Here is a 27,775-nt window from a genome sequence, read left to right as displayed (position 1 = left end):
CTCCCTCCCTCAATCCCTTGGCCTCACCCCCTCCTACCCCATCTTCAGCTCGCATCTGAAGACCTTCCTCTTCGACCGGACCTATGGTCACCTTCCCCATTCCCCTGGCTAGGCCTCGGGCTCCGTCATTGTTCAATGCTCTGAGACTCCGCCCAGCGTGGAGGGCGCTATATAAACGCAAGTTGTTGTTGTTGTTGTTGGTTCTGAAATCCACAAGACTGGTTAGCAGATAGCAGTCCTTATATCACATTCAAACAAAGAAAGAAAGTGTGCTACTTGAACTTTCCTCCTCCTTAACAGTTAATATCATGTTTTATTGCAACTGGCTCTTGATAATAATTACCATGTTACTTTGCTAACTGGGGTAAAATAGTACGATCATTGGTGAATATGTAGTAGCATTATCCGATACGGGGTAAGAACTGACAAGAAGTCAACTCAAATACCTGTTAGCAATTATTTATTAATTTGGTAGTTTACAGCTCTCAACATAACACTGCCACAAATAAGCAGGAAAATTATAGTCATTAACTTCTGCTTGAGAACACTGCAACATAATTTCAGGTTATGAAAGTGGGGAAACTCCACTTTGCATTACCATGATGGCAATAAATCAACTTTCAACGGCTTCAATCGTCGAGGCAAATACCAAATTTGTTTATTTGCATGAATAATTGCATTTTCCAGCAAGAGATTCAATCTGACAAATGTTAATTGGAAAAGATTATCTGCCAAGTTCTTGGTGACTTACCTGTTATTCTAACTTTTGGAGTTTGTGTAGTTTAATTGTTCTATTGGCAAATTCTTGCCAATGGAATAACGCTGACACCAGTAATCTTTTCATTGTATGATTACTGATGGGTAATCTCACTATAAAGGTGCCCCAAAGGAGCATTAGTGTTAGTGATTGGCATGTGATGGACCCTTTTGTTGCCAGATACTCATTTGTCACACAGGTAAAAACATTCCTCGCTTCACCTCTCATCACTCTTTTTGTTCTTCAATGAGGAAACCATTTAATGCTTAGTTTCGTTCAGCTGAGTGTCTGACACAAGCTGAAACCCATCATTGTGCTCAAACCAGACTGACAGTTCCACATATTTATGCCACATACACTTTGAAATTTCCCTGTGGATTGGAGTGGAATGTGTACTCTCACCCTGAGGGACGCACTCTGCTTAACTAATTCCAGAGAATATTAGGCACAGGTTGGCAAGAGACAAGTCATAGAGACTCCATAGTGTGTGTTAGGGTCGTGCTGGCATTCAACCAGCTGATGTTTTAATGGGAAGATGGCAAGACAGTATCTCTGGAAGGATGAGATCATCCCTAACCCTAATGTGGAAATCAAATGGGCTGAAAACCCTCTTATATGATCTTATTGCTGCTCTTACTTTGGTGGTGGGCATTTGTTTTTGTCCTTCTTGTGAATGATGCAGATAGATTACATCTCACTGATCACCCACTGCAGTTGCTTGTCTTTATCTCCTTGTGCCATTAGCCCATTTCATATACGTGCTGAGAGATCTAAAGTGGCGAATGTGATTCTAGTCCAGAAATCTATGTAGGGTGGTTTAGATGCAGTTCAGACCTCTCTTGGGCTTCACCCATAGCACGGAAGAGCACAGCATACTGTAACAGGACATCGTGTCTGTTTCCTATTGCAGGCATGCTAATGGATTGAAACTGTGACCACCCATTTTATTTAGAAATGGAAAAATATATATCAAAGAAGCTTTGACTAACCTGGCTTCAAAGGTACAAACCTGAGCTCCCTGAAGGTAGAGAGAAAATCCAATCATCAGTTTCCACCTATGGTGATTTCTTTCTGTAGCAAACTTGCACTGCCATTTCCTTTCATTAGATTTAATTAAAATGCTATTTTGATAAGACTAGGGATTGGATAAGTCTGTTTTGATTTGAAGATCTCCAATTCACAGATCATCAGAAGGCACGGTGTTTTTAAATTGAAGATGTCACAAGTTTATGTCCGTCTAACCAGATTCGAAAGGCCACAATGGCTTTGACAAGTTCTGAAATTCTCAGAAGTCTTTTGAGTCAATTTTCATATTTCACTCACATTTAAATCATTAAGGGATGATGCTGTTCAACAGAGTATGGAGCTCATCTGTATACAGAAGAGATTGTCAGTCCTTTCATTATTTACGACCCCTGGAATGCATTTGACCATGTTTCCGGCTGAATTCCAAATCTACATTTGGAAGAAAAAAATGCATTTTCATCACTTGTTGAAGATGTTGGTAGTGTGGAATTTGGATTCATTATTGTGGCACGTAAATATGAAGAAATGTCAACCTTTCCAGGTAGAGAAAAAAAATTACTGTGTAAGATCATTTGCAGTGCACACCAGGAAAGTCACTCAAGAACTGTATAACCTTACTGTGAGCCATCTGATTGTCATGGATATTCTGTCATCAACATTTTCAATGTACTTTCTTTTATTTCAAATTATCTGTGCAGTCATGGAATGGTTTGAAGCTGCTATGTTAGATTGGGCCATGAGTTTAATCCAGCCCAATCAAGTTAAAGGGTTTAGTGTTGGGTTAAATGCACTGTAACTGGATCATCAGCAAGGGAAGGTGAACAGACAGTTTAGATTTAACTACTGAGGGTGATAAATACAATATGTGGAACATTCAAATTGAATTGGATTATAATAATAATATCAATTACAGTGTCACTAGGGATTAGGATATGAGAGATGAAGAGTATTGGCATTTCAAAAAAAATTAATGAGGGGGAGGATGAAAATAATAATAACCTTTATATTTGATATAGCACCTTTCTGGTCGGGAGGATGTCTCAAAGCGCTTCACAGGGTATACTGTAGAGTGTAGTGACTGTGTATTTTGTTGGCGAATGTGCCATCCAATTTGTGCACAGTGATGTCCCACAAACTGTTACAAAGTTAATGAACAATATTGTTTGGGGCATAGTTGGCCAGGAAACCAGGAGAAACTCCCATATTCAGTCAATCAACAGAGAAATTTGCAGTGGAGAAAGTCTGTAAATAGGCCATTCAGAGCAAAACATAAGCAGGAAATAGCCAGCCATTTTATTAATAATAATAATCCTTAAATTTTTATAGCACCTTTCGCGTTGGGTGGACATCCCAAAGTACTTCACAGGATACACTGTAAAGTGCATTGACATTGTCTTTTGTGGGAGAATGTATGAATGAATCTTGTGTTTTGGAATTTACCAACTCGAGGATTTACCAATTGCAAATTTCGCAAACTGATCCAGCAAGCCAGAAGTTGCAATTTATGCAAATCAGACCTTTTTTTTAGCTCATGCAGTGAATACAGGCCTTACTAAATCTGAGCTCGGTCAATATCCCTTAAATACACAATGACATATTGTATATTTTAACTGAAAAAAAATCTTGATTTTTTAATATAATTGCAGCTGTAAAACTATTCTTGGCATTTGAATACTTGTAATGTAATATCAGCTTTTGTTCCTCTGTCATAATATATGAGCTGAAAATGTTTCAGGGGAAAATGTCCAGCCCAGGGAGACTGGAATTCTCTGACTCTGTCAAGCAGGTTTAACCGTAGCTAGTAACAAAACCTGTATGTGAGATTGAGAGTCTCTCTTGATCCCTCTGTTGCTGCCATGATTTCTTCATTATATTATATTAAAACAAACTTCATTGGATTGCAATTAAAATGCAATCACCTACAAAATATGCAATCACTATTCTTTACAGTAAATACTGTGAAATGCTTTGAGATAGCCTCCTGTCTTGAAAGATGTTATATCAAATGTAAGGATTATTTTATTATTACAATCATATTGTTCAATTGTAAACTACTGTTTCTTTTAATGTATATTAAGGGATTATTCATGTCCTTGTAAGACTTGGATGATTGAAACCATATACCCTCCTGTGCTAAAAACTGGAGGCCTTCAGAGTTATCAGATGGCTGCCAACATCACTACTTTCATACTGGACATGAAGAGGTGACCTGATAAGCGAGTCATTATCAGAGTCAAACACATTTGTGTGCTAACTTGCTTACATCTCTCAAACAAAGAATGCTCTAAGATCCAAAATTAACCTGGAGAGGACAGAACAAGAGATATCTCTCTGGGGTACATGGTAATGTACCCGACAACTATTTGCACATACATAGTGCCTTTCACATAGGAGAACATCTCAAAAGGTTTAGAAGAGGAAATGGAGCTGGTGAACTTGCTAATCCAATAACTGAGCCAAAGCAGGTTTATAGTACTTACTCCAAAGCACCTTGAATGATTGACCTATCTGCCCAGCGCATCAATAGGATTGAAGGGGAACACTTATAACTGGAAGATGGGATTCTTCCTCCAAAACTCACAGTAACTATGCAAATCAATGCTTGGATTGTGCAAGGCAATGCTTGGTTAGCTGTCCAAGCTGGGGCAAGGCATTTTGTACTAATAACCTGTGTGATCTTAACTGGTATATTTCCAGCAATATCACACTTTAAGATCCCTAACTATTGAAGCATGATATTAGCATTAGCATTATGTTTTATGACCTATCGCTTAATGCTTTTTGCAACCTTTCCCCATCAGCATTTTTTACAGTGAGATTGTCAGGATTTCGCCCACTTCCAGTGTGTACTGTTTGTTTTTACTGCTGGAAGATGTAAGGAGAGTTTGAAAAAATGACTTTGGCAGGAGCCTCTGTTAGTCGGAGGCTTTGTGTGTGAACAGCGGTCAAATGCAGTCAGATCTCATTATAACAGAATCACGAGAAATGGCAAAGTAATTCTTTTTTATTATCGGGCTCATCTTATTGAGGTTAGAGTACCTCGACAGACTATAATAAATCATCTGTCAGGGCTGGGGAAATGCTATTATATATTATATATATAATATTAAAAAAAAGGCTTCTAATACAAAAGGGCTTGCAGTAATGAAGTTGCAGTATAAGGAAGGCTAATTTGGTGCAATTTGAATGCCTTTTCGTTTTTTTTCTTGCTGAAGCTGCAAGGAGTGGAAGCAAGCTATATATGTTGGGCTTCGTTCCTGTAGGGTCATGTGTTAGTGGTGTATCCTCTGAAGCGCTTTGAGATGTCTCGAAATGTAAGAAGGTGCTATATCAAATAAGGATTATCATTCTAAGTGGAAGATAATGTTTATAATTATTACTCTGAGTATTCAGAGAATTAGTGTTGCAATTACTGCAAAAGGGTTTTCAATAATACCAGCAAGCAGGACAGAGATTCCAATTGGAGCACAATTTATAAAGCGCTCAGCACCCCAGCTGATCCCATAGTTCCCATTCTGGGGAGCACGGCAGAGCAACTGTATACACAGTAATAATCCCCCTTTGGTACATTACCTGATTTAATCTCCCATTTGATTAAGTGCCAAGGTAATAGCTATTGATTCCAGCACATGTTTAACCACCTGTCTGATCAAATACCTGGGTAGGATTAGATATTTTTTAATCAAAATTAATTCCATTTTAGATGATGAGAGCAGGGATTCTTCCCACTTTGCTCCCGTTAATCCTGCAAGCCAAAGCCTGAACAGGTAGGGTGGTCCTAGCTGGACAAGCAGCTGGAAAGCTTGCCAGACACTGCTCTCAATGGCAAGCTTTGTGTATTTTGCTCTTTGAACTCCAGGAGAGTTCCTCAACACACATACTGGAGTTCCCAAACCTTGACTCTTGCCGATATGCACCTAATGCGCTCAGAATTAGGAAAGCAGGATGCATCTCTCCAGGGAGAATGTGTGTATTCAATTGCAGACACAGGCAATTTTCCATGTGCAGCTGGCATACATATGTGGAACTCCCAGTCTGGTTTAGATACTCTTAAGCAAGTTGATGGGTTTCTGCATGTGACCGAAAAAAAATTGTGAATGCTTTTTGTAATAATTGTTATGAAGAAACTTATTGAATTTCTAGCTGTGGGTAACTGTGTCCCTGTATTTGTGGTTGCGTCTTCCCACCTTTTGGCTCCTTCCCATCTGCACCCTGCTATGCACTCAGAGAGTGGGATAAGGTAGACTGAAGGCTTCCCCACATAGTCATATCCTGTGATTAACCAACAGGAGACTTGCGTCTGAATATACACTGGTTTCTGATCATTTCCACAATGTCAGCTGACCAAAAACATGTTCTGCTAATAGGACTTTTCTGCCAGATTTTCCTCTTCCCTGAGATGGAAAATCCTCCAGGCAGATGTGTCCTTTTGCTGTGCTTTTTAGCTGCAAAGGCTTGTGCATTTTCATCTAGTGTAGTGCTAACGTTAGGCTTGATTTATAAACGGTGTCAAATGCACTGAATTTGTGCTGGGTGATGAAGGGGATGAGGGCACATTATGCCACCTCCTTGCCTAGTACTGGCCAATTTTAATGTATTCAATTATAACAGCCAGGCAGGAGCAGAGCATTCCTGCCAAAGCTAAACTGGTCTGGAGCATCGCTGATGATTAAGCAGCCTGCCTGTCTCACTCCTCAACGAGATTTAAGAGTGTAGCCAAGAGCCCAAGCTAAATAATAATAATCATTGCATTTAATATAGCGCCTTATCACGTCTTCAAGATGTCTCAAAGCGCTTCACAGAATATATGTAAAGTAAATTGACTATCTTTTGTGGGCGAAACGCGGGAAACAATTGCGCACAGCAGTGTCCCACAAACAGTTGTGGATTGAGAGATCAAATTATTATTTTTTTTTGGAGGGATTATTATGCCCAGAAAAGACCAAATGAGCGTGGTGGTCCTAGCTGGAACAAGTCAAATAAAAGTACCAGGGCTAAGATGTGTGCCCACCATCTCTAACATTCCTTATTCCGCAGTAAATCTTCAAACCCTTTCGACTAAAAATGAGAAAAACTCAATGAAGCCTTTGGCAGAAAATAAAGGTAGGGTTTTTGCCAGGGAGAGCATAGGTGTCACCCTTCTTCACAAGATGAAGGTTGCCTCAAGAAAACAAACATTAGCAAAAAAAAGTTTGTGACTACAATTTGCAATTGTATAATAATCCCTGCATTTGATGTAGCTCTTTACCACATCGTCAACATCTCAACGCACTACACAGGATTTTATTGTAAAGTGTAGTGACTGTGGGTTTGGTAGGCAAACACGGAAGCCAATTTGCTCACAGGAATGTTCTACAAACAGGTATAAAGTGAATGACCAATTTTATTTGGGGGATTGTTGGACACAATACCAGGAGAAACTTACTTTTCTTTTTGATTAGTGCCATGGGATCTTTAACATTGATCAGACAAACATGACTTTGGTTTATCTTCTCATCTGAAGGACAACACCTCTGACAATGCAGTACTCCCCAAGCATTGGACTGCATTGGAATGGCAGGTTAGACTGGGAGCTCAATGTGAGTTCCAGTCCCAATGTGGCTCGAATGCTATCAACTGAGCCAAGCTGACACAGAAATGACATCAAAGATGATCCCATCTGAAGGGAAAGTCCACTTACCGGGATGGGTGTGCTGCCATCTAGTGATCAGTTTCTTTCGCCACTGTTAAGAAAACACATACAAACTGACAAAATTCACAAATGTTACTTCATAGAAACTGTAAAGAAAACCTGAAAATGAGGATGATTTCAAGTCTGTACTGTAATCCCAAGTTTTAGCTATCATTTTAGCTATCATCAATCCTGTTGCCGGCTCATACTCATACACTGTTATACTATGTCTTTCTACAGAGATTTTCACTGGAGCCATATTTTGCAGGGTTGAAAGTGACGGGTACATTATTGTAGTTTTTTGCACAGAATGACACAGAAAGTTACCGTTAATGTTACAACTACTCCATGCTGGTATTTATACTCCATATGAGCCCCCAACCCTGTTAAACCCCTAATCCCTTCTCCCATACCCCTCTATTCCCTTCTCCCTCACTTTTCTTTTAAACTCCAATTTTGTTTTAGGGTAGTCTGTGTAATGTGCCAAACCTTTTAAGCACTCTGAGATGCTACTCTGTGTGCAGGGCATTATATAAGTGCGAGTTGTTGTTGACCTGTGACTGGCCTTTGTGATCTGCAGTCTACGTAGCTGTAACTAGTTAATACAGTCTTGAAAAATAGCTTGTCTTCAAAAATGCATCAACTTCTCATTTGTTTTCAATCTAATATAGTGGCTCAGCTAATGAAGGTATCAAAAGCCTGTAGCTTGAGCCTTTATTTCGCCTTAATCACGAAGATCAGAAGTATATCCACATTAAGATATTCCATTGCTGCACTGCTAATTGGTGTTTCTATGAATGATATTCCCATGTTTTTTCCCTTCAGTAATCTAAGAGCATCTTTTGAGGTTCCCTTGACTACAAACTCCCCACAAGTTTCCCTGTTGTTTCCCACCACCCCCCCCCCCCCCACCCCCGCCACCTGATTTACTGTGGGAATTTAGCACAGAAATCGATGCATCCCGAAATGATTTAAATTATTCATGTAAATTCCGCTGGTTGGCTTGTTTACAACCAGGTGGTCAGAAAATCTGTGTGATCGTCGCACTGCAATTGTTTGGAAGCTCTTTAAAGGGGAAAAAAGGTCTAACTCATCTGAGAGTTATGGAAGGTGATTGTTTGCTTCTCTTTTGTTTCAGAGCCAGCCCTGGCCTATGTTAAACAGCTGGAAGCTCGCGTGAAACAGCTAGAAGAGGAGAGCCGAATGCTACCACAGGTGATTGCGCGGCCTTGTTAACAACAGCTGGAGGATGACATCCTCTTAGCACTTTCTTTGCTAACCGAGAACAGTAAATGAATGCGACGGGATGCTTTTCCCACCTAGGATGCTTTTCAGAACAGTCAGAATCTAATGGCGCAGAACTGACTTAAAGTGAGGTGAAAAGCTCAACACAACAACAACGACGAAATGACATTTATATAGTGCCTTTCACGTCAGGAGGATGTCCCAAGATGCTGGACAGACAGAGTTACAGACCCGAACTGAGGGTCGGGGTGGGGAGGGTGGAGGGCAGGGGGGAAGCAGGGAGATCGAAAGCACGGTCGAAGAGGAGGGTCTTGATGTGGGTCTTGAAGGTGGCGAGGAAGGGGGCGAGACGGGGGGACTGCAGGATGGAGTTCCAGACGGTGGATGCAGTATGGTGGAAGGCCCGCCCGCCAATAGTGGGGCGAGCAAGGCGGGGGAAATGAAGCAGGCCAGAGCGGAGAGAGCGAACAGGATGGTAGGGGGTTAGGAGGTCAGAGAGGTATGGAGGAAGCAAGCCTGTGGAGGGCTTTGAAGTTGGGGACCAGAATCTTGAACTGTATTCTCTGTGTGATGGGAAGCCAGTGGAGTTGGGTAAGGATGGAAGATGATAGGGTCGCGTAGCCTAGTGTGGGAGAGGACGTGGGCTGCAGAGTTTTGGATGATCTGCAGTCTGTGGAGGGAGGAGTTGGGGAGGCTAACAAGCAGTGAGTTTGCATAGTCAAGCCTCGATGTAATGAAGGAATACATGAGGGTTTCGCAGCCTGCGGTGTGAGACGGTATCGGAGCTGAGTGACGTTGCGGAGGTGGGGGAAGGCAGAGCAGGTCATGGCACAGATGTGGGGTAGAAAGGATAGTTAAGGGTCAAACAAGACCCCAAAGTTCCGCACTGGCTTAGCAAGGTGGAGTGTGCAACCCTGGATGGTGATGCTGTCAGCGCCTGAGGTGAGGAGGCGCTGACGGGAGCCAATCAGGAGAGCCTCGGTCTTGTTGACGTTCAACTGAAGAAAGTAAGCTCTCATCCATAACTTCCTGTCCGACAGACATTCTGTCAGCACAGCAGTGGTCCTGGAGTCAAGGGTGGAGGGAGAGAGGTAGAGTTGGGGATCATCCTCATACATGTGGAAGTTGACCCCATGTCACCAAGAGGGAACTTATAGATTTTGAAGAGCAGGGGACAGAGCCCTGAGGAATACTGCACAAGATGGTGCGGGGAACAACAGATTCAATGCGTTAAATTGCAGAATTATCATTGATGATTTTCGACTGATTTCCAATTCCAAACCCTACCCTTCCCCTTTCTTTTCTCCTTCCCCTCCCTCTCCCTCTGAACGTTCAATCAAGATACCCATTACAGTCTCTCCAAAACATTGAGGAAGGTATTTGTTATATTACCCTGGTTTTGACTCCATTCATTTAATAGACAAATCAGAAGGACCGGCATTTTCACAGCGCTTTATTACTGTTGATTACAAATACGACAGTCGTGTGCAGTGATTTGCTTTCTTTGAAGCCAAACGCAGCAGCAGTTGTGCATGGAGCAAAGTCCCAGACACAGTCACATAGTGGATTTATCCTGGAGGAAGGTTGGCCAGGATGCTGGGAGGCAGTCTGCCTCACATTTTTAAATAGCGCCAAGCGATCGTTAGCATCTCAAGAACCAGCTTTACGAATTTTAAGACTGAATTTAAACATTTTCCATAATTTCCTAAAAAAAAGTTTTAAAATCTTAAGACAAACGGGTAAAAATTCTGCTCCTCATCTCTTGGGATGTTGGCCGCTAAAGGGTTTGCCAATTGCAGTCATAGCTATGTCATATGTAGAGGTGGAGGGACCTCTATATCATTGATGATTCTCAGTGTTTGGAAGATTTAAAGTATGTCACTCCTCAATATTATTTTCTTCACTGAGAGCAGGTTCATTCCTGTGAGTCTCTTCTCATAATGGCCAGAGTCCCAGAATCATCCTTGTTGCTTTTCTGTGGTTTTCTGTAATGCTGTTCTGTTTTGAAGGTTCAGTGCATGCAGGGCTCCAGATGTGATCTCATATATTAAAAAAATCCATCTAAGATTACAATTTGTTTTATTGATTTGCAGTGAAATTCACTTGTGACGTAACCTTGGATTTGTCTAGCTTTGTGGATAACAGCTTTACATTAACTGGAAACCTTTACCAAATCGTTTATTTTTAACAATCGACCCACTTTGGTTTGCGGGGCATCAACACAGAAAATGGGACTGGAACAGTTGTGGCTTAAGAGCTTTGTTTAATGTGTAAGAACATTACAAATTTCAATACATTGACAAATCTGCAAGTTGAGATAAGTATTTCAGTGTTTGTTTTAAGCATCTATTCCAGATATCTGGATAACTAACTCTGTGCTGTTCCTTTGATTGGGTGACGTGGAGTGTGTTTAAATAACTAAAAATCCACAGGTTTTTTTAAATAAAAGGCTTGTGCCAGGAGCCAAATAGCTCTCTTTATCTTCAGAATGGTTCAGATTGATCAGTTGATGGGAATATTTATTGCCATACTCAAGTTAGATACATGCAGTATTCTGTGCACATAGACGTTAGTTCCCGGGCAAAGTAGATGACGATGGTTGAAGAAGTCATTTGCGTCATGGTAAAGGTACAGTGGAGGTCCACTAGGTTGGTAGGCAAAGTGGCTTTGTTCTGTGTAACTTTGTTGCCATGCTTATCCAAATGAATAGTCAATTCATTCATGTGAAGCACTTTGAGAGGATTCGATGTGACAAGGTGTTGTCATATAAATTCTTTCTATAAAAAACAAGACTTCCTGGGACCTGTCTAGAAATTTCCCTTTGAGACTCTACACCATACTATTTATGATTCTGACCTCACTTTTTGAAGGAAATTGGGAAAACAGATATTTGTGGAAAAATAACATTCAGGGGCATTGGGAAAGAAAAGGGGAATGGGATTAGAGCAGATAGTTCCAGTGAGTTACAAATAGGCTGAGAGGCTGCTTTATGTACTGGAAATAGTCTGTGATTTTAATTCAGTGCTAACCTGAGTAAAAATAAATCAATGTCCCCTTGGGAGGCATGGCCAAGCAATTCATAAGTACGTGTCCCTTTGAAGGATTATCAAAACATTAGCAAATTACCACCTAGGTCAAAGTATTAGTTTGGATTGAGGTCATTTACCATGGTAGTATGATGCACTGATGTACTCTATTGAAAAATTATTATGCTATTAATCAAGTCTGTCAAGGAACTGTCACTGTTTGAAATTCTGAGTCAGTGGTCAGAGGGTTCATCGATACTATTGCTGGATGTCTTAATAATAATTATTACCTGACTAACACCTTACTATGTTAGTCTAGTACGATACAATATACAGCAGAGCTCAGTTTATAACGTGGTACACTTTAAAACAAAATAAATAAAATTCCAAACAGCATTATAACCAGAGAAAATTCCCAGTCAGCACTTCTGCATTCACTGTGGGAATGCACACATAAACCCAGCCATTCACTGTATACACCCACAAATAAACCAGAATCACTGTATACATCCACAAACAAATCCAGCCATTCCCTGTGGGCATGCACACAGAAACCCAGCCATTCACTGTGGGCATGTACGCAGAAACCAAGCTGTTCACGGTGGGCATGCACACAGAAACCCAGCCTATTTGTAACTGTATACACCCACAAATAAACCCAGTCATTCACTGTGTGCACACACATATACAAACCCAATCATTCACTGTATACACCCATGAACAAACCCAGTCATTCACTGTATAGACCCAAAACAAACCCAGTCATTCACTGTGTGCACACACATATATATACACCCGATCATTCACTGTGTGCACACGCAGAACTCGGCTGTTTCCCAATTTATTTTGTGCTTCTCAAGAAGAGTCATGCCTTCTCTATGTCCTTCACCCACCCTCGCCAGGCGAGGTTTAGACATTCCTCCGACTCATTCCCTCCCTCCCCTCATTGAAGGCCATTCTAAAGCGGACTTCTTTGACCATGTTTTTGGTCATTTCTCCCCTCCCCTCCCCTTCACCTCCCACCCCTAGCCTAGGTGCCCAGCCAGTGGTGTTAAGCGCTTTGAGACATTCCCCTCCGATGTGAAAGGTGCTACATAATGGTATCTCGTCACATAATCTTAGTGCTGGATGGTGTCACACTATTACATAATAATTCTTACATTTGTGCACACTTTACGTCGGGAGGATGTCCCAAATCATTTCATGGGGTATACTATAAAATGAAGTGACTGTGTATCTTGTGGGTGATCATGGCAGCCAATTTGGTTTGGGAGTGATTCTGTAATCGGTGGTAAAATTTACTAATCACGGCAACACAGCTTGTAAGGAGAAGAATACCATGATCTTGCCGCCAAAGTCTCTAAAGATTCCTCCATTCAGTATCAAGGATGTATCTTAACCCAAGGGTTTGGACGACATCTGTTACTGCAATCATGCAAACTGTTATTTTTTGCACATTGCTCATTATGGACTTCTGTAGCTCAGTGGTTAGAGCACTTGCCTCGCAAGCAAAAGACCTAGGTTTGATTCCCAGCAGGGCGAAACGTTGGACAAGTTTCCTTAGTCGATTGGCGAGTTGCTTTTCAGTGGATAAAAATTCCTTAAAAAAAACTCAATCCCTCTATGCACGACTGTTTGTGGGACACTTCTGTGAGCATTTGGCTGCCACGTTTCCCTCACAAAATATACAGTCAATTAATTTTGCAGTATATTCTGTGAAGTGCTATGAGACGTCTCGAAGACATAAAATGCTATATCAAATGCAAGGATTATTATTATTGTTGCTGCTTTACTTATTGCCAGTTTAGTGGCAATTTCTGCCGTGTTACTGAATTTCCTTTGAATGTTTATACCACTCGCTGTGGCCCTCCAACATTTAGCAATGTTCATTCCCCACACTAAAGTAATATAGGAAAGGCAGATTGCAGACAGCAGCAAGTGGGATCCAGGGAAATGTTTTTAGATATGAGAGCAATATATTGCTAAGAACATAGCTTTTACTGGAACAATGAGATCAGATGGGCCGAAGGGCCTTCTTCATTCAAACTAATGAAGTGAAGGGATACATTAGGAAGCGATATTGTAAATCAAGAGATGGCTCGTGTGTTTAAATTCATTTCTGATATCCATTTTCACAAATAAAGACTGTGGCCAAATTCCAGATTCTTCTCTTTTAACAGGGGAATCTTTAATTGATATCAGTGGAGCATGTGTTCGGAGAAGAAACTCCAAGAATTAGTCCTCGAGGAAATGCAAGAGGATATAAGTGAGATTCATGTTAATGCTTTTCGGAGCTCAGTAGATACTGAAGGCTATACCTGATCGCTAGAGGCTAGTAATTGACATTCCTTTATTATTTATTTTATTTTACAAAGTGATAATTTAGGAGCCTGGAGTTTATGGACCCGTTAGCCTACCAGCTGTGGTGCACAAAGGCTTGAAAGCATCATACGTGGTGCTATAATTACTCATACAATTACCAAAGTTGCTGGGAGTAGTTGACATGCATTTTTAAAAGCAATATGTTACGCCTCACAAATTTAGAAGATATAAAATCGTAGCAATTTGCACATTTTGAGGAAGTACCTAAACTAGTTTATAAGAGCTATATTCAGTGAATATGATTCATTTGAATTTTTACTTGGAATTAACTGCTACAAAATGCATAGTCACTATATAGTAAAATCCTACTAAGTGCTTTGAGGTATTTCCATGATCATTTGATGCGTCCTATATATCAAATGCAAGGATTCATTTTGGAAGGCATTTGATAAAGTTCCATAAGTGAGCGTATATAAATTATAGAAATTTAGTGCTTCTAACTGATGAATTTGAGGGTCAGATATGGATTCTATGGCTTTGTGCCAGAACAGCCAATAATATTTCTTGTTGGAAACCGGAGCATTGGCAAGATATTGTCCAACTGTTCAAATTTAGCAGATTGTGTCTGCTTTATGAGCAACTTTGTCAAGAAATGTGAAAGGAGAGATTTTTTTTGAAGTTTTGAGGAATTATGGCATGAATGAATTGTGAAGCACTGTTTGTTCCATTTTGTTGAAAGCTAAGGGTCATTTCTTAGGGGTAACCTTAAAGAAATTCACTGATGTTGATATCCATCACTGAACAGAGATGCCCATTTTTTTTGCCATTGTTATTTCTTTTCGGTTTCCATCATGTCGCTGTTGACACTTTAATAATGCGTGTCTTGCTTAGATATGTCAGTATTGCAGGGAGCTATGACAGCAGAGATCGAGGGCCCGTATACGTTAACTTGACACTGTTTCGTGAATGCTTAGGCAATTTCTCTCTGGCTTTTGAAGTCTCGAGGCATGAGTAGTCACTGGTCTGTGATCATGGGAAAGAGAACGCAAGAGAGAGAGAGAGAGAGAGAGAGAGACATAATTTGTTTTCAGTGACTTGGAGAGAGACCTGAAACTAGTTCTTGAAATTGTTTAACTTGCTGCCATGTGTGGGGGAGAAAAATAGGAAAGCACAGCCAGTATGTATGTATGTATACAGTACAATACAGTTTGCATTTTTTGGGGTCAGTTGGGTGTCTGACACATGCAGAAACCCATCACCTTGCTTGAGAGTATCCGAACCAAACAGAGGATTCTATGCATCCTACCTACACATGTAAATTCCAGGGATAGATTGCTGGAATGGAATGAATGCGCACTATCTCCCTGGAGGGATGCATGCTGCTTACCTAATTCCAGAAAGTATTAGGCACAGGTTGTCAAGAGCCAAATCTTGGGGACCCCAGAGTGTGCACTGGAGTCTAAGCAGATAAAACTACAAAACATGCCTTTGATATTGCTGTCTGGCAAGCTTTCCTGCTACTTGTCCAGCTAGGACCACCCTACCCGTTAGTTTACATTTATTTACATTTATTTACAATAGTTATTCATATTTATTTATATCAGTTTACATTCATATAGTGCCTTTCATAGTGCATTTCAAAGCGCACATAGCAAGAATATTTAATTTGCATGCTGTTGGTGCTATTTTTTTGTCCTTTGCAAACCTTACATCTCAACCCTATCTCCAGAATACTTGTTGAAGCGGAGATTAATCAGAAAGGCAATTTTAATGAATTTCTGTCTGGCAGGCCTTGAAAAAAGACAAGATCAATAGTTGCTTTCTGCTCTTTTCTCCAGCAGAATATTTTTTTACTTGCAGTTCTTTACCTGCCGCATGGCCTTGAATAAAGTACATAACCCCAGGCTCAGCTCAGCATCCTGAACCTGTCAGCCTTACGCTAATGACGAGAGATGCATATTCCAAACATTAAAGGCATGTGGCAGTTGTATTCAGCTCACGCCTTCTTTTTTCCTCTTTTTGTACCACTCTGTGCTTTGTCATTTGGGATTCTTAAGCAAAAAGGATGAGGCTTTACCGGTGGACAATACGATGAGAAAATAACTAAATAAAGACTGATTGCAGGTGATCACCGTTCGAAAGCTACATTGTCCAGGCGGCTGGAGCTTTCTTTCAAATAAATCATGAGGAAGCTTTATTTAACTTGACATAAAACAGAAACTTTTTCAATTGTTTTATTTTTGATCTTACGTTTGTTTCCTTTGATGTGAAATGTGGCCCGTCCTTGTTTGTATTAATACAACAACAAGATTACATTTGTATAGCGCCTTTCACGTCGGGAGGACATCCCAAAGCGTTGAGACAGAGTACAGAATTTCAGACCTGAGCTGGGGGGCTAAGGGAGGGAAGGGGAAGGGGGCATGGCCAATAGCATGGTCGAAGAGGAGGGTCTTGAGGCTTGAAGGAGGCTAAGGAGGGGGCGAGGGAGAGTGACTGGGGGATGGAATTCCAGAGGTTGGGGGCAGAGTGGCTGAGGGCTCTCCCCCAATGGTGGGGCGGGTGGGTTGGGGGACGTGGAGCAGGCCAGAGCCATCTGAGCGGAGGGAACGGGTGGATTGGGAGGGGGTTAGGAGGTCGCAGAGGTAGGGTGGGGCGAGGCCATGGAGGGCTTTGTATGTGAGGACCAGGATCTTGAACTAGATCATCTGAAGGACAGGGAGCCAATGGAGTCGGGCGAGAATGGGGGAGATGGGGTCACGGAGTTTGGTGCGGGAGAGGACATGGGCTGCAGAGTTCTGGATTATCTGCAGCCTGTGGAGGGAGGAGTTGGGAAGGCGTTTGCATAATCGAGCCTGAAGGTGATGAAGGCATGAACAAGAGTTTCAGCGGCCTGAGGGGTAGATAGTGGTGGAGTCGGGCGATGTTACGGAATAATATGTATTGGGGGGATGAATAAAAAATCTTTTTTTGGCGTTCATAAATTCTATTGATCGAGTTCACATATTTTACATTTTTAAAAGGATAAAAACTTTAGTCACGTGTGGAGAAAAAAAATTCAAATTTCTCTGGAATTGTTCAGGTAACTAGAGTGAGCTGCCCCCTACAGTTAGAGAGCACTCACTGGTTAGAGCTCTTGCCTTGCAAGCGAGAGACCTGGGTTCAATTCCCGGCAGGCAGAATTCTTGGGCAAGTTTCCTTACTCCACACTCCTGATAATAATCCCTCAAGAAAAAAAACACACACAATAATAAATTGGTTACTTCGATCCATGACTGTTTGTGGGATCCTGCTGTTCGCAATTAGCTGCTACGTTTCGGCCACTAATATAGAGTCAATTCACCTTACAGTATATTCTGTATAATCAGATGCAAGGATTACTATTATTTTGTTATAGTTTTCTCTTGCTGGTTCTGGAGTCTGTAAAGTTGTTTGTGTTAGCATTTCATGGTTTGTACATGCAGTGATGGGGGGAGTGCAGAGTAGTTCACAAGAGAAGCAGGTTCAGGTGAATCTTGCCCTCCCAAAACAGCATCAAGCGTTTTCTCTGGAGTCCAGGGCCTGGCCTCAACCACCCACTTGGTTGGTTTTTAATTGTCTGCCTCAGAACTGAGTCTACGAGAATGGGTTAGCCCTTAGCCCTCTTCCCTTAAAACTTTCCTGAAACTTTTCCCCAAACGAAAAGGCTGCAAAATGCGAATCGTTTCTGAAACGTTCGTGCTCAGCAGTTCACTGCAGCAAGCAAAAGAAAATCACCGCCTTTATTAGACACCAATAAAAATAGCCTTTCTGAATGGCGAGTAGTGGCCCAGACCTAAATTTCTGATGGAAAAGACAGGGACTCTATAGCCTAATATGCTTTGTGGGTCCTGCTGGTGAGTCTCTTGCCAACAGCAGTGCTTAGCTGGACAAAAATAGACACCAAGCATGCTGATAAGTGACCTTGCAGCTCATCCAGAGTGCCGCTTGCTCTCAAACCCATTTTCCAGCCTGATGAGTTGATGCTGAAACTGTTGGTGCGGCAGATATTTTGTGTTGACCTAGGATGCAGCATAAATGACTTTGGAACCTACCTAAAAGTTAATATCGCCCAGGAAGCACTTCAGGGTTATAGGTAAGGTTTGTGCCATTGAAAAGATCAAGTTTGCTCCTGGCAATGTTTCGTTCTGAATGGTTGCACAACCAGTTATCGTGGAATCCTTTATTACTCAGGGTTACAAGTGTTACTGCGCTACATGGCTTTCGTTCTACTATGTTACATGGCTTTCAATCTTCATGAGTGTGGTGAAATCTTAGACAAGTTTCCGTACACCACACGCCTCTGTTTACCAGCAGTAAGGAGGAACCTGGTTGTTAGTCGATTGGTGGATCACTTTCCGGGGATAACAATCCCTTCAAAGAAAATGTTGTTACTCAATCCACGGATGTTTGTGGGACACTGCTGTGTGCAATTGACCGTCGCGTTTCGCCCACAAAATACACAGTCAATTCACTTTACGATATATTCTGTGAAGCGCTTTGAGACGTCTCAATGGCGTGATAAAGCGCTATATCAAATGCAAGGATTATTATTATTGTTGTTTCATGCAGGCATTTTAAAAAAAGAACTGATATAATCATCACATCAAGTCGATTGGGGATCGTCACATTGTTTACTCTACAATAATTAATCTCCAAATGGAGATTTTTTTCAAGTTTGCATTCGGCAATGTCCCACAAACAGCCATGAAGTGAATGACCAAATTTATCTGGGGGATTGTTGGTCAAGACACCGGGAGAAACTCCCTTCTCTTTTCGAATACTATAGTACCATGAGATCATTAACGTCCACCTGAACAGGCACCTCCGACATTGCAGCACTCCTCCAGCACTGGAGTGTCAGCCTAGTCTATGAGCTCAAAACCACAACCAGGGAGCTTGAACCCATAACCTTTTGACTCGGAGGCAAGAGCAAGCTGCAAAAACTCTGCAGTAAGTAGCGGGGTTGCAATACAGACGGGAATCGCAATTTGCAGCTTGCACCACAAATGCACTGATTAGTTTACTGTGCTCTTGTGCATGGTACATTTAACGGCTGATTTTTAAAAAAATGGTGAAAATTCAAACCCTCTCATGGGCTTTTCTCCACTCACACACATCAAATTTGGGATTCTGCCCACAAACTGGTTCGACTGCGCCATTTTCAATATTGATTCGGATAACAAACCGTCTGCTCGCAGAACGTGGTTGTGGAGGATAGATGCCGAAATGATTTTAAAGATGTGTGGCATCTGCGCAGACACAGGAACGCACTCGCCTAAAGAGCTTTAAATCACTACCTTTAATCTTCATTTTTCAAACTGTGACTCTACAATAGGAGGACTTTTTATCAAACTAATTAGCCTCTGACTGCTGGTTTTTCTTATCAGTTGTAAGTTGCCACTTTTAGCTTTGCTGACACTGCATTATTCAACAGCGGCAATATTTTAAAATGATTTTTCACTGAGCACCTTTCAGGAGCTAAGTTAATGTTGCTCAAGAGATAGGCAGCGAACCTGGCTATGAATTGCTTCCTCCCCACCATTGCTTTTCCATTGTTTTCAAGTTAAGGCAACATGACAAGTGACTGAATCACTGCAGTTGTGGTGCGCTTGTATTACAGGATACGTCAGTTCGGTTTCAAGTAGGAACATCTCCAAAGCCAGCCCGTGCACTTGCATCCCACAGATCAGGACATCAGATACAGATAAGCCTGCAACCCACTAACCATCACTCCCAAAAGCCCCAATCAAAAAGTACAATGTCGAGCCTTCAAATCCATTCACTGTGATGGGAGAGAGGGGAAAAGATCAACCCCAGCCCCCTCCAGGCATTTTCTAGTTATAAACTGCGTGTAGTTACTGACTGAGTCATTATCACTGGTATCACTCCTACTTGTGGGTTAGAAAGTTGTGGGTTAGAAAGTTGTGGGTTCAAGATTCACGTTGGGACTTAAGATCATAGTCTGGTCTGACACTCCAGTTTAGTACTGGGAGAAGTGCAGCATTGTTGGAAGTGCCTTGTTTCACACATTAAACATTAAACGTAAACATTAAACGACAGCCGTGTCATTAAAGGTGAGTGTTAAAGATCCCATGCCACTATTCAAAAAGATAAGAGAGTTTCTCCCATTGTCGTGGCCAAGCATTGCTTCAGATCAACTGGTCTTGGCAGTTTGCTTAAAAAGCGTGTGAGCCATTTTGACGTAAAGCACTATTAAAGTGCAAAGTTTCTTCATCTTTGTAACTATAAATGCCAAATGTTGAGAACTTTAATGTTTCTTTGTGCAACTCCCCCCACCCCCCCACCTCACATACTGAATTTTCTATTTCTGACCACACTTTCAAATTCGGCATCAGATTAAGAAAATACTGGATTAACCAACAAAATTGCTCAAATCTCTTCCTACATTGTAGATATTTAGGGATTTGCGACAGGCATGAAAGTGGGGTCCAAATAAATGCTGATCAGCTCGATTTTAGAGTAGTTTTAAATCCCTTTTGTTGCATGAAATATTTTTAATGTACAGAAATTTCTACCCTGGCTCAGGGAAATCCTTACTGGCTGATTTGAAGGATGACAACGGGCAGATGAGGTAATGAAGTCACAGGTTGAGCTGGGCTTCATAAACAGTCAGCTAGGTTCTAAATATTCAGCTTGTTAATGACTCTGCTACAGAATCAACTTCATGTCAACTGAAAGGTGCGTGTGCGAGAGAACAACATTATTCTATTCCTAGAGCTGCACTCCGTGTGATGTAGCTCACAGCAGGAGCTTGGTGAAAGGGCAGACGCAGGGAATACTGGGGTAAGTGCTGCATTGTCAGGGATGCCTTCTTTCAGATGTGACATTAAACCACAGCCCTGTCATTAAAGGTGAATGTTAACGATCCCGTGCCACCATTCAAAAAGAGAAGTGAGTTTCTCCCCCACTGTCGTTTGACTCCTGTGGAGTAATATACGAGTGCTCCAACAGAATGTGCCACAAGGTCACAGATGCATTTACGTCTTATTGTAAACGTATTTGATATGATCTTGTGTTTTACCGTTTTCTATTTTTTAAATTTTGTTTGCAGACGATGACTTAGGGCTACCTAACTCTGGATAGTCAATATAAATAGCAATTTGGAATATTTTGGGCAATAATAATATTAATAATCCTTACATGTGAGGATTGCCCCTGATCACATCATCGAGGCAGCTCAAGGTGCTTCATAGGATATACTGTAAAGCGATGTGTCTGTGGGTATTGTGGACGTTCCCTCTGACTAGATATAATTTATAAATGCATTAATGACAAATTCACTTAATTTGGCAGACGAACCGGAATAGCATTTAGTGCATATCAATAAATGTGTTAAATTTAATGGAATGTGCTCAGGAATATTTTAGGAGCAGAATGGATACACCCCTAAAATAATCAACCTCATCCTGTTTGTAGCCCTTTTCGAATGCAACGCTCTATCTGCTTTCAATCAGGCTGCTTTCTTACACGCCCCAAGAGAGGTTCGGATAAAGAAGGGCCTTGGGCCTATTTGATCTCATCCTTTCAGATTACTCACCCTACAGCCTTCAAGCTGTTTCTTACATGAGTGCAGTCTTGTGGCCTCATCCACCCTTCCTTGTAACCATTCCAGCTGTTGATAAACCAAGTTTAATCGATCCTCTGCTTCATGGCTGTTTGTGAGGAAAGAAAGAAAATAAAGAATGGAAGGACGGGAGGAAAGAAATAGAGAAACAAGGAGAAAGAAAAATTGTGCCCAATACATAAAGAAAAATTGTGCCCAATACATAAATTCTAGAGTGCATTTCTTCACATGTTTAATATGCTCCCTGCAATAAACACTATTCACAGCAACAGATACCATTCACAGCTGAGACGATGAGCAAGAGAGCTACCCATTCACAGTGAATTGAAGTGGTCCAACTTGCATTTCCCGAATGTAAGCAAGTGCCTAGTTATTATTTGATGCTATAATTTATGGCATAACAGATCAACTACATGCCTTTATACTATCACCAGCCAAAACGCTAAAGAAACAGATTTAAAAGAACAGAAGAACCATGTCTGTGTAAAAATCTATTCTACTGCTCAGAGCACCAAATCCAGGCCAGCATTTTCCTTTAAACCAGGAAATTGATACATCTTTAAACCTTGTTAGGCATTTTAATTGTTTATGTTTTGGTCAGCTGGTCTGACACAAACGGAAACCTACCTATCACCAAGCTTAAGAGTAGAAGATGGAGAGCTCCACACGTTGCATTGCACTGCAATTATCTCTCATTATTCCCCTGCTGCATGCAATGGTGGGTTTGCAGTGTTATCTTTGCATAAGATACAGACGTTGCATCATTATCCCCGTAGACTGTTTAAATACTTCAAAGAACACTCTGCGCCAATAAAAATGTCCCACTTGTAATCATTGACACACTTTGTTTGTACCCAGAAGGTAAGGGCTTATGGCCATTCGTAATTGGATCTTATTGAGTAGAAATGTGCACGTGAAGCTTAATGCACAGTATCTTTTATAAAACCATTACACAAGCACTTTGTGCCGGCGGTTTTACCTTCTCCAATATGTTGCTCCTCACTTTGCAGGATATGGCCCAGTACAGTGATGAATGACACATGAAACGATGGTTGGCTGTCAGGCTCTCGTTTCCCCTGAAGCTACACTTCCTTGTAGATAAATTGGAAATGTTGACTTTTGAATGATTACTTGAGGTTGGGAAAGGTGCTGTACTGTAGCTACATTGCTAAATGCAGTATTATATGATTGTTCAGCTACATTATCAGTGAGAGAAACCTTGTTTTCCCATTGTTCCTGTGAACATTGGACACCAAAGTCATGGACAACAAGCTATTGGAGTGGCATATTAGCTCAGTCAGTCGCACTTTCACTGCTGGGTCAGACGATTGTGGGATTGTGCTCCACACTGGGCCTTGAGCTTTAGTCAAGGTAAGAAATGACCCCCGAACATTCACACTGATCTGGGAAAGTCTGTGTTCGATCAATTAGTGTGTTTCCTGTTTTTTCTTGATTGAATTTTCTTGATTTATGACGTAAATCAAGAAATATTTCATCAAGAAAATTTATTTTGTTGGCCGACCCAAAAGGTACAACATTTCAGACCCGAGCTGGGGCCGGGGGGAGAAGGGAGGGGAGGGGAAGGGAGGTGGCCGATGGCATGGTCAAAGAGGAGGGTCTTGAGGTGGGACTTGAAGGAGGCTAAGGAGGGCGCGAGGCGGAGTGACTGGGGGATGGGGCGGGTGGGTCGGGAATGTGGAGCAGGCCAGAGCTGGCTATGCGGAGGGAACAGGTAGGTTGGTATACTACTATACTTGACAGTAATCAGATGTTTAACATAGGACGCTATACAATCATAAGTTCTTTCTATCTTCTTTACTGCAGAACCCAACTCATTAGAATTATTATACATGAGATTGAGAAAGTAAACCCAGAACAATACTTGTATTTTATATACAGCCTTATTGAGATATCTCAAAGATACAGGATATAGTGTAAAATATATTTTGGTAGTGACTAGAGTTAGGGTTATATATAGTATAGTTTGTACGCGATTGTAGACTATATTTTGTGGCAGATTCGATTTCAGGACAGACGCTGGGAGGTAATTCTTTACTCCGAGGATAATTAACAACTTCAACAAGTTACCATCAAGTGGGGTTGAGTCCCAGACCTTACTGAAACTCCCCGCACCGAAAAAATTAAAAAAAAATTTCCTCACAGAACTACTCGCCACTGTTCAGCACAAATTGCATTTCTGAAGCAATCTTTCAAAAGAAGTGCGCTTAACTAAAAAAGCGACAGTGGGATTTTTATTTTTAAAAGTCAGAAGTGGCAAAACCTGGTTATTGATCGCAGAGCTGCTTTCTCAAAAGTGTGTGCATGATGTCTGGTTCAGCTGGAATCTGTGACCGGAGGCAATCAAACCAGGTCAAGTGAGTAGCATGAAATAGCTGTTTGAGATGCCAACTGGATTTTGTGTCCTAGTTCAGTCCTCAGTGAGATTTGTCCTACACCAGTGACCTCGGGTATTTCTTAAGAAGTTCTTTGATTCTCTGACCCAAGCCATTGAAGCTTCAGATATCTGGGAGATCACACGCGCTTGCCCATTCTTTCAATAATATCTTCAACTGTTGCGCTCGTCTTGCCCCGAAACTCCAGAACACTCTCCCTCAATCCCTCCGCCTTGCCGACTTGGTCCCCATCTTCAGGTCGTGCCTAAAGATCTTTTTCTTTGACCGTGCTTACGGTCACCTCACCCCCGCTTTGGCAACGTGCTCCGCCACTCTCAAACACTCTGTGTCGCCTCCCTGCGTGAGCGGCACTATTTAAATGCAAGTTGTTGTTGTTGTCTTCCTCACAGCCATTATGAATTGCACTGCTGGATGATTGTTGGGAGTTGTTCCCAGAGCTACGCTGACATTCTAAAGCATTCCGTACAACAAGTTCAAAGGTAACCCACAAGTGACCTTGGACCCAGCGATTTCGATGATGTTGAGGACTGCGAGAGAAATCTGTTTCCATGCTGCACAGTCCATGTGGAGTCTCATAGCATAGTGTCTCGCAATGACCAGGCCACCAATGGGGTGATGTTTTCTGGGGGTGAGACAATTATTATCATTGATAATTATTACATCTGATATCGCATTTGATATAACACTTTGCCACATTGCTGAGACATCTCAAAGCGCTTCACAGAATATACTGTAAAGTGGAGTGACTGTGTATTTTGTGGGCGAAACGCAGCAGCCCACAAACAGTCATCAAATGAGTGACCATTTTATTACCCTCGAAAGAGATCTGCCAATTGACTAACAACCTGGTTCCTACTTACTGCTAAGTAAACAGAGGTGTGTGGAGCAAGGAAATTTGGCTAAGGTATCGCTCCACCCATGAATCATACCCGGGTCCTCTTGCTTGCGAGACACTATGCTATGAGACTCCACATGGACTGTGCAGCATGGAAACAGGCTATTCAACCCAATTAGAGCGTCCCCCAGCCTTATTCTCCACATGTGTCTACACCTCCTCCTTCCATGAGCAACAATTAGACGAGCTAGTCAGTCTTAAAAGGAGACATCTCAGAAGGGGATCTTATGGATATAAACTTTTAAACTCAGAGAAATAATTTAAAATGTATGTTAAGAAATTTCAATGACATGATGAGGCTCTGTATCAACTGCAAGGATTAAGGATTATTATGTGCGTAAACCTTGGTAGCAATAACTTGAATAGAACTTTAGGTTTTCCTTATATTCTTTATCTGAATAAATTGAGTAAGCAATTTTACAATCGATCCAGAATAGTGGAATAACTTGCTCTGACCTTGGTTCTTAATATTCAGTAGCTGTTCATTCAGCTTTGATTTAATAAGACATATGTGAGCCAGTCAGACATCAAATTATGCACAACTTTCATTATGCACAGAAATGAGATTTGTATAAATAGGAATTTTCTGTTAATGTCAACAATTAACATAACTATTTGAAGCCCACTGCACCAGCTAGGAATCAAATTTCTCACGTTGCTGGGAGATTAAATTTGTCAGCACCCAGAGGTTGAAAAACTCGTGTGATGTGGATTACTTTGTTTATCCTGTTGGCTGGTTCATGATTAAAATAATAATCCTAGCATTTGATATAGAGCCTTATCATGTTGTTAAGCCATTTCAACGCAAATCGCAGGATTTTACTGTAATATATAGTGGCTCTGTGTTTTGCAGCAACCAATTTGCACCCAAAAATGTCCCACAAACAGCCATAAAGCGAATGAGCAATTTTATCTGAGGTATTGTTGCTCAGGAAACCAGGATAAACGTCTTTCTCTTTTTGAGCATTGTCATGGGTTCTTTTAACATCCACCAGAACAGGTAGACTGGACCTTGATTTAACTTGCCATCTGAAGGCATTCACCTCCAATAATGCAGCGCTCCACCAACATTGCATTGGAGAATCAAAATTGTTCACCAAGACTACAGTGTCATTTGGATGCTCTTTATTTTCTGTTCCTGAAATTAATAATATACACTACTCACCAGCAATTCAACCCCTGATTTCCAAAAGTGTCAGCCTCAACACCATCTTCTTGACAGCACTTTATTTGCGAATGGCCTCTGCTTATTACTCTAATCATTTCACTTAATGAAAACTTTCATAGCCTCTGCTTTTTTCAATTGAACATTCTTACTGTCTCGTATCTTTGACTTACCACCAGCGTTTGATGAATTAACGATGGCTCGCATTGCTCCCTTCACTGTTAACTTTGTCAGCACCAAGTGGACAGAGGGTACATAACTGATTTGAGCCCCAGAACGTCTTGTGGTCTTAGCCTTAAGACCACATTACCTTACATTTAAAATTCTGCAGAATTTTGGAAATTTGCTAAATTTATCTTAATTCGGCCTCAGGTATGACCTCCTCCCACCGCTGTCACACTAGTGGGGCCTGAAGCCAGTCTGCGATGTATGTTGTGTTTTCATGGGCAGGCTGTCTCTGAATACAGGCTCAACTTGGATTCTTTTTTGTTGAGTTGAGCTGATGCACTGCTAAACAGAGGTTTAGTCCAGCAATGGGAATTGGCACTGCAGACCTGCTCCGGTCCTAACCATTGTGACAGAGTTGAGAGAGATGCGGTGTTGCACCTATGGTCAGTCTTATTATTCAGTCTTATTATTGACTCTCTCCATTGACTGATGTGTTGATTATTCCAGGTAATCACTAACAAATCGCACAATGCCACTTTCTATGCCAGGATTTCTGGAAGGCACGAAAGTGAGACAAAAGTTCAGATTATGAAATGAAAGGCCACAGCAGATGTGTGTGTGTTTCTTTCTCTGTTTGTTTGTCTGTATGTGTCTCTCTCTCTCTCTCTCTCTCACACACACAAACCCACTCACTCTCTCACATTGGCCTTTTTTTGCTGTTTGACAGCTTTCGGAAATCACAATCACCGCTTCCTAACCCTTTTGCGAATATCATGTTTGTCCCCATTACCTCTGATTCCTCTAGGGATAATTTGTAAACTGACATCTCATAGAACGGAGGAAAATGGCAAGAAAATCTCTTTAGATGTACCTGGAAAAAAATGGCTTCACCCATTACAAACCGCACGGAAAATTGGATTTGTGATACAATCGAAGATATAATGATTGATATGTCCTGGGACACTTTCATTCTAGGTTTAATGTAATAGAAAATAAAATCCAGTTTAGCAGTTAATAATGAGTTTGTGAGAAGTTATCATCGCAAGCCTATTTTTAAAGGGAGCTTTCAATTTGCATGATAAAGTAGCTACGACCGTACAAAATGAGTTGGAGTAATTTTTCATTTTGAGGCGCTCCATTCATTCCCGATGAGATATGATTCGGTGGAGGCCATTTTTCTTCCTCCCTCGCGGTGGTTGAGCCTGGCTAACTGAGCTCCAAGTCTCCTGACACCTACTTTGTAATGAATGCATATCTACTGGACTAACTCTCAGTGGTGGTCTTGAAAGTGTTTGACACCAAAAAATGATGATTCGAGTCCAATTAATTTTCGCTCCTGTTTCAATTTCGGTGCTGCTGAGATGAAAAAGTGCCATGCGACACATTTTTAAAAGGTGGAAATATCACCTAAAGCTACAAAAGTCAACTTTGGTATTTAACCTTGTGTGTAAGGTTAATGTATTTGCTTGGAATGCATTCCATG

The 27,775-nt window shown here is 41.3% G+C and overlaps 1 protein-coding gene across 1 annotated transcript in view; it reads left to right on the top strand.

Moving 5' to 3' along the window:
* LOC103177961 (coiled-coil domain-containing protein 85C) overlaps positions 1-27,775 on the top strand; it is a 232,902-nt gene that overhangs the window by 146,012 nt on the left and 59,115 nt on the right. Inside the window, exon 2 of the mRNA XM_007892385.2 lies at positions 8,593-8,669. Coding sequence (XP_007890576.2) covers positions 8,593-8,669 — 77 coding nt within the window. The remainder of the gene's footprint in view (positions 1-8,592; positions 8,670-27,775) is intronic.

Source organism: Callorhinchus milii, unplaced genomic scaffold (assembly GCF_018977255.1).
Source record: "Callorhinchus milii isolate IMCB2004 unplaced genomic scaffold, IMCB_Cmil_1.0 Scaffold3, whole genome shotgun sequence".
Taxonomy (NCBI): domain Eukaryota; kingdom Metazoa; phylum Chordata; class Chondrichthyes; order Chimaeriformes; family Callorhinchidae; genus Callorhinchus; species Callorhinchus milii.
This window is presented reverse-complemented; position numbering and strand designations above follow the sequence as displayed.